General features: G+C 36.0%; 1 protein-coding gene and 1 long non-coding RNA gene across 2 annotated transcripts; both read right to left on the bottom strand.

Annotated features, from left to right (window-relative positions):
* Nucleotides 1-2248: 2248 nt before the first annotated feature.
* On the bottom strand, nt 2249-2827 carry LOC129925011 (thioredoxin domain-containing protein 2-like). Its single transcript, XM_056022863.1, has one exon. It carries the CDS (start codon nt 2825-2827, stop codon nt 2249-2251), a length of 579 nt encoding a protein of 192 aa, XP_055878838.1.
* A 329-nt stretch (nt 2828-3156) lies between these two features.
* LOC106078485 (uncharacterized) lies at nt 3157-5092 on the bottom strand. The gene is made up of 2 exons (XR_001219858.2): nt 4954-5092; nt 3157-3234 (listed from the first exon to the last, which is right to left on the bottom strand). It is a non-coding gene; the product is annotated as an uncharacterized LOC106078485 (long non-coding RNA).
* Between the last annotated feature and the right edge of the window lie 3282 nt (nt 5093-8374).

Raw genomic sequence — 8374 nt, 5'->3', positions numbered from 1 at the left:
GTTCGGGGCGAAGCCCCGACACCAAAAGCGTTTTCTTGCATTCTTCACTGCAGAAACGCATTCTCCTGACCTAAAGCTCATTATTCATACTATTAAAACGACCTTTCGAATAATGTTGTACTTGAAAAATATTCTAATTTGAATTTATAGACCCATAATACATTGCAAATAAAACCGATTTGTTCCTTGAAAAGATAGGATACCCCAAGTATTTAGATTTTTGCTTTGAGGATCGCCGCCGAAAAAAAACTTATTCGATAAATAGTATTCACGAAAACTCTAGCATAAATTGTGAGTTATAGTCCCAAATTTATTTAGCTAGAAAAATATCAGATTGAGTAAAGGTTGGGAAAAGGCGACTATAAATGTATTTTTTTCGGTTTAGAACTCATCTCAATCATGACTCTTATACTGAAAAATTTCGTTTGAATTCTAACTTTTCCAATGCAAAGTCTTTCTTAAAATACTTATGATAACTTCATGTGAAATTACAAAAACTCTGTCTGGAAATGGGAATGGCGGTAGAGTGAAAACGATTAATCCTCGCTCCTTTACTAATTTCTGCTAAAGATTGCATTTGGCATTAAAGAATAGGTATGGGGCGACTCGATATAAGAATTTAATTTATAGTATATATAAATTATATTATTGACAGATTTTTTTAATTTTGTAATTTCTTAACTATAATACAAAAAGAAAAAGTATTGATTTGTCCGATGGGGGAAATGCGATTGCATGTATCGCCCCTCCCACCTGGTAAAACCCTTTTTCATTTAAATTTACTAATGAGATTAGAGATTAGAGTGTGGTACGACATATTTACAATGGGTCTCATATCAATACGTAGTTTATATTATATAGATATTCAACTAATTTTATTCACAAACTATGATTCTCCACAAAAATAGGACCGCCCCCCCAGCACTCAGAGGGCTAGAGTGGGGAGGGCAGTACATGCAATCGCCCCCCCCCCCCCACCCTCACCTCACCGAATCGGCCAAAATACCAGAAAGGGAGCGACATAATATAAAATGTATATATTAATTCAACTAATTTTGTTCACAAACTATGATTTCTCCATAAAAACGGACCGCCCCCCTTACTCAAAGGGTTTAGGTGGGAAAGGCAGAAGAGGTATTCGTCCCCCCCCCCACCAATCGGCAAACAGGGAACGACATAATATAAAGATCGGTTAAAATATTAATAACAAGTTACAAGGATATAGATATTTAATTGATTTTGTTAGCAGGCTGTGATTTCTACCAATAAATTGAACCGCCCCCCCCCCACTCGAAAGTGGGGGGGGGGGCGGGATTGATACCATTGCCCCCTCCCGACCCCACCAAATCGGCCAACATACTAGAGGGGGGGGCGAAATAATCTAAAAATAGGTTGAAATATAAATAATTAGTATATATTTTTAACATAAGTAATAAATTCGTATACAAATTGTGTGAATCCTATACTAAAGTTCGTCCGCCCCCCCCCCCCCCCTTCGGGGGGGGGGGCGGCCGAGTGGGGGGGGGGGCGATCGCCCCTACCGCCCCCCCCCTGGATCCGCCAGTGGATCAAGGTGATCTGGTTGAAGGTTAAGACCTAGATTTGTTTTATTTCTGCTGTTGATGTGTTGCTTTATTTAGAAAAAAGTTTATCCACTACTGTCGAGTCACCATCCTGTAAAGTGGAAAAAGGGGGGGGGGTCCTAATTTTGTTCAGACTAGTTGTGTTTTACTTACAATAATGCTTTTAGTTTATCTTCCGTTAAACAAATCTGTTCTTTTCCAAAATGATCCATTGTGTCTTGCACTCTTTGATAAGACTCAAACCTGTTTCATTCATTAAGTCTTGTCTAGGAAGTTAAAAATTCTATTTGACCTATTTGCTAAGTACGTCTTTGATCCTTTACATGGAGCTGTGTGCAGGAAAGTGATCTACTCAGAGATGTGTAACACTTTATATTACTACTCAGCTTGTTGTGTGTTACTTTGGGTTCTTTCATAGGACGACAAACATTGATATTTACCCATTAACACTCTTATCAGCAGACAACTTACATGTTTTTATTAATTATAAAATAATGTATGGACAAATCTAGTCATAAAGGCGCAATGAATGAATAAAAATAGCTTCCAAAATAGTTACAATCCATAACTCTTAAGTCCAAAATATAAATATGTCTTACAAATACACTTATTTCAAAGCTTAATACAATATCATACGTCCTTCATCTCCGAGGACCAAAAATGAATTAACTTAAAAGCGCATGGCCAGATTCAGATGCGATCCTTTTCCCCGTGCGAATATCTGCAGCAGACACAACTTCCCCATGCATGTATGTGGCAGGTATATCTCCAGCAGACACAACTTCCCCATGCATGTATGTGGCAGGTATATCTCCAGCAGACACAACTTCCCCATGCATGTATGTGGCAGGTATATCTCCAGCGGACACAACTTCCCCATGCATGTATGTGGCAGGTATATCTCCAGCAGACACAACTTCCCCATGCATGTATGTGGCAGGTATATCTCCAGCAGACACAACTTCCCCATGCATGTTTGTGGCAGGTATATCTCCAGCAGACACAACTTCCCCATGCATGTATGTGGCAGGTATATCTCCAGCAGACACAACTTCCCCACGCATGTATGTGGCAGGTATATCTCCAGCAGACACAACTTCCCCATGCATGTTTGTGGCAGGTATATCTCCAGCAGACACAACTTTCCCATGCATGTATGTGGCAGGTATATCTCCAGCAGACACAACTTTCCCATGCATGTATGTGGCAGGTATATCTCCAGCAGACACAACTTTCCCATGCATGTATGTGGCAGGTATATCTCCAGCAGACACAACTTCCCATGCATGTATGTGGCAGATATATCTGCAGCAGGGTGAGAAATTTCCCTTCTCTTCGATCAAGAAGAGCTGAATACTAAAATAATTTTCTGGTTTGCATTTCTAATCATCGTATACATCAAACTGTATACGTCAAATACTAAATAAGTGAACTTGAAACATTGAACAAACCAGACCTGCTACTGGTGTACTTTTATTTGATCAGACTTTAATACATTTGTTCAATTGAATGTTAGAGATGTTAAATTGTAAAATCTAAACAGTATATTCAAAATTTGGTTTCTGCTTTTCTGTTGTTTTTTTTCAAAAGGTTGTAGATGTTAGTCCATGAGTGACTCTAAAAGTGTACACATACCTGGTCTTGCCTTAACCTGTAATACGAAAGTATAGGCAAGCTATATTTTTTAAAACTAACTAAATTATATATATATATATATATATATATATATATATATATATATATATATATATATATATATATATATATATATATATATATATATATATATATATTAGGGGTGCACCGGATAGTACTTTTTGATATCCGGCCAGAGCCGGATATGACCGGATAGTAAAATTTAGTAGTGAGCCTATACATGTAGTCCTAGTGTAGTGTGTATAGATGATTGTGTTGACCTTCTCGCGTTTTTTTTCCTTGGGCATACGCAATAGTATTTAGTATGCAGGTAATAAAAGATAACACATTGGCATGATCAGTCAAGCATATAGATAAATTATATCCGTACACTAGTTACAGAGGTCAAGTGTTTCTTAACATTCCAGCATATTTTTTTCTTTGTTTGCTAGATCTAATTGTGGTGCTTTAGATCAATTTATTTTCTGCGATCTTAAATTTTACTGTAAGGTTTTTCTTTATATATTAAGTCAATAGAATCAAACAATGAGATTAGTTTTCTTTCAAAAGGAGGTGGGGGTTGCTCATCTTTACCTCAGGAGATATACCCGCACATCTAGACAGAAACAGCGTGACGTAGTTAAGAAATATTACATGTTTACTAGACAACTCAAAGGTCAAGACAAGCTTTTAAAATGTGCCAGATATCGCTGTTACGTATGTAATGCGAATTTATAATATAAAGTCTTATTTCTATTTAGATTAACACGCCTTGTCTTTGTACTAAAAAATATTTGGTGCATAGTCATAGTTTATAGTTTTATATATTATATACAAATAAGTAAAATGCGCCAGCTAACTGTGTATAGTATAACGTCTTCTAATTCATATTTATACTGTATTATAATTCAATGTTAATTTTGTTTTAACACCCAACAAGAGTTAGCAATATTTGAAATTAATTTTTCGATTTTTTTTTAATTTGCTATTGTCGTTTTACATAACATTTCACCACAAATGTACAGTTGTACTTAATGTGAAGTATTTAATTGTTTACGCTCATGCGTAATATTCAGAACTGAGGAACTTGCTAACTAGTTGTTATCCTTGTGACTGTTGTAAAATTACAGTCACTCACCATCGACCTGTGATTGCACTTATTTAGTTTCCACACAAAAACAAATTTTTGTTCTCGTATGTGTCCTCAAAATATGTGAAAGTTTAGCTGCAAAGTTTTATTAGGTATGTTTAGCTTTTTAATCGCTAAGTGTGTAGGCCTTAAAAGGATGAAGCCTTCTAGTAACACTGTTTATGTATGTAGGCTATTACATTATTTCGGAAAATGTGTTAGATCAAATTAGTATTACGCTGTAGAGATATTTCTTTTAAACATGATGCCGCTTTTATAAGAGAATATTATAAAACCATTGACAATTTAATACATAGTGGCGTCCATGCGGCTCTTTCGGTGGCCTACCGGCCCATTAAGGTATCGGCCCAGCGGGCATTTGCCCAAGTGCCCATATAGCCAGTCCACCACTGGATAGCAGACCAAAGAAGGTTACTAGCCTTAAATGTTATAAGCTGTAGGTTACCAGACAAAAGTATTACCAAACTGTAGAATAGGCCTACCAATAACGGTTTCCTGTTTTTTTTTAACCTTAGTCCTATTATTAAACTGCTATGGTCGACATTTGTTAGATTACAACAATTTTCTAAACCATTAGCAAGTTACCTTTGAAATGTGATTTTATATTTCTGTGGGGACAAGGCCCTGCACATAAAAGTCCACCAAGAGCTCTCTTATATCTTAATGTGGGACAATCGCCGGCTACTTTATTTGGAGAGCTGTGGTGTCCAAATTTCATAAAGGGCCTCCAGCAACTGAAAGTCTCGGCATAATTGCTGTAACAATTTGATCATATCATATTTATCTATGATTTAACGACTAAAAGATGTTTAATAAATCTTTTTTTTTCTTCTTTAAAGTGGACATTATTAAATGTAAATTTGGCTAGAGACTAAATCTAGATCTAGATTCAACATTGGTTTGAAGGATTATAGTCACATGATTATAGCACTCTTGAAAGGACTATCGCGTTCGGGAATTTCCGAATGTAAGGCTTTATTGATTCAAGAGTTAAATAAATTAATGTTCAGGAAAATTTTGCGCATTGTTTCCTATGTCTAGATCTAAATACTTATCATTGGACTTAAAAGTTGTACAAGATCTATATACAATCGCTTAACCAGAATTCCTTCTAGGGGAGAGGGGGGAAGGTGGCAGGGTAAATAAAAGTTTTAAAATCCAACTTTTATTAATTTTTAAGAGAAAAACAATCACTCAATAAGTGACATAAAGGAGGTATAGCCTGTTTTTATAACTTATAAAAATGTATTCACATTTAAATTTGCCTAGAAAACTAGGTGTAGGTCTAGATCCAACATGGGTTTTGCAAGCACGATCGCGTCCTTGAAAGGAATAATGCGTTTGGCTATTGAAGCGGGGGATCCCAGGTTTTAATCATGGTGAAGACTGGGATTTTTAATTTTGTGATCTTTGGGCGGCTCTGAGTCCACCCAGCTCTAATAAATATCTGACAGAAAAAAAAGTTTGTGTACAATACAGTATAAATGAATCAAAAGACATTTATACACTGTCAATATTGTATATTTTTAAGTTGTAAGTATATATATATATATATATATATATATATATATATATATATATATATATATATATATATATATATATATAACAATAATACTAATAATAATCTTTATTATCCATAAGGAAATTTGTCATCACACAAACACCATTTATGTTTTTTTTTCAAATGCGGCCCCCGATACAAAAGGGTTGCCTATCCCCATGGCGCCCGCAGGGGTGTGCAAAGGGGTGCACGTGCACCCCCCTGGATTCTGAGTAGCCAAATTCTAGCCATTTTTTTGCGCACCATGAAATTAACTTCTAGACTAGAATAGGTAAATCTGTAGTTCATGTCCGAACACGTACGATTTCTTCTAGGCTTGCAATTATTTGCTCTTATAAAGGATGTCACATATTCTATAGCATGTTAGTTGTTTATATTTGCACATAACTTTAGTTATTATGAATGCCACAATGTCGACTTTCACAAGACATCCTGTAGGTTGATTTAACAGAAGGCAGGAGATCCGCTGGTCGTCCACCGCTAAGGTATACTGATGTATGAAACGCGACATAAAGCTCTTAAAAATCGGCACTAATAGCTGGGAAAAAGTTGCACTGGACTGATCCACATGAAGAGCGAGAAAGGAATGTCCTGGATTGCAGATGCCATACACAATAGTATTAGAGAGTACAAAGGATTGGCCTTTTTAGTCACACAAGAAATTGCAAAGACGTACAAAGCCACAATTATTTTTTTATATAGTTAAGGTCTAGAATTATTTTTTTTATCCAATAATCTTTCGATGTGATAAATGTTATATTTTCTTTAAACAAAAGTAAAGAGTCTTTCGGAGTTGCAGTCGGTGTCAGCGCTCGATAAAACAGCAGGTTAAACACGTCCACCAGTTTACAATAGAAGAGATACGAGAAAGTTCTTCACATGCCATCGTTCGAGTCAAAACGTTGATTTGGATCAACGGAGCACTGGCAGTAGCAAGAACCCCCAAAATACGAGCTGCAGCATCATGAATTAACTGAATTTGTTGGGTATTTTAGTGATGAAACTGAGCAGATGTCTTTGAGTATTCGTTTTTTTTTTCAAATTGCGATTGTATTCGACTTCATTGGTTTTGTTCCTTGTTGTTGTGAGAGACGCGCTGCATGTGTCTAACGTCATTGTTAAGTCAAGACATAGACAAACTACCCAGTTATGGCTAGCATTCTTTTTTCCACTAACTGTCCCTAGCGATAGCGTCGGTGCTAAATTTACCTCTTTCGTGTGAGACACAATGGACTGAAAAATACCAATTCCTTCGAGCTTTAAGTTTCAACTTAGAGATCTTTGACTGTTTGGCGGATCTTAAAAAACGATCTTATCTTCTTATCTTATATAATACAGACGTTACTTAAAAAAAATTGATTACGTCCTACGCGTCATGCATTTAGTCATGCATATTAACCAATGACTTTAAACTCTGCCAAGTCACTGGTTTTTCTGGCTAGCTCAGGCAACCCATTCCATGCTCTAATAGCACTAGGGAAGAAGGAGTATTTATACAAATTTGTCCTAGCATATGGGACGAGGAATGTGCCTTTATCTTTGTGTCTTTCACCTAGGTATTTTGCGTTTTTAGTCTGTGTTACTGGTTTGCCATGAATAAGATAAGTGGAATTAATTTGTTTTAGTTTTTTTGTTACTCTTAACAACTGACATTTTTCTGGGTGGAAAGACATGCTCCAATTTGATTCCCATTTCTGTAATTCATCTAATTCTCTTTGTAAAATATCTGTGTCTTGTGTTGTTTTTATTGTTCTATATATTATGCAATCGTCTGCAAATAATCTGACTTTTGTTCCTGAAGTAATGCAATTTGGTAAATCATTGATGTAAATTAAAAATAGTAGTGGACCCAAGACTGTTCCTTGAGGTACACCTGAGTTTACTGTTATCGGTGTTGATTTAGAGCCATTAATTATTACAGTTTGTTCTCTCCCTATCAGAAAATCTTTAATCCACTGATGCAGTGGACCATTAATGCCGAAATGTTTTAATTTTTTAAGCAAACTATGGTGGTGAACTTTGTCAAAAGCCTTAGAAAAATCTAGTAAGATAGCATCTATTTGTTCACTATTGTCTAAACCTTTTGAAAAATCATCAATTAGTCCTATTAGTTATGTTTCACATGATCTATATTTCTTAAAGCCATGTTGGTATGGTGTGAGGACATTATGTTTGTCTAAGTGGTTTATGATGTTGCTACATCTTATGTGTTCTAGGATTTTACATGTGATGCTGGTAAATGATACTGGTCTGTAGTTTCCTGGGTCAGATTTTTTTTTCTTTTTTAAATAGGGGGGTGACATTAGCTTCTTTCCAGTCCCTTGGTACTCTGCCCTGGTTAAGCGAAGCCTGAAAGAGTATTTTGAACACTAGGGCTAGCTCATTGCTTAGTTCTTTGAGTAATCTAGCTGGAATACCATCAGGTCCAGACGCTTTATTTGG

The sequence above is a fragment of the Biomphalaria glabrata genome, chromosome 3 (genome assembly GCF_947242115.1).
Source record: "Biomphalaria glabrata chromosome 3, xgBioGlab47.1, whole genome shotgun sequence".
In the NCBI taxonomy this organism is placed as follows: domain Eukaryota; kingdom Metazoa; phylum Mollusca; class Gastropoda; family Planorbidae; genus Biomphalaria; species Biomphalaria glabrata.
Note: the sequence above shows the minus strand (reverse complement) of the source record. Positions and strands in the feature narration are given on the sequence as shown.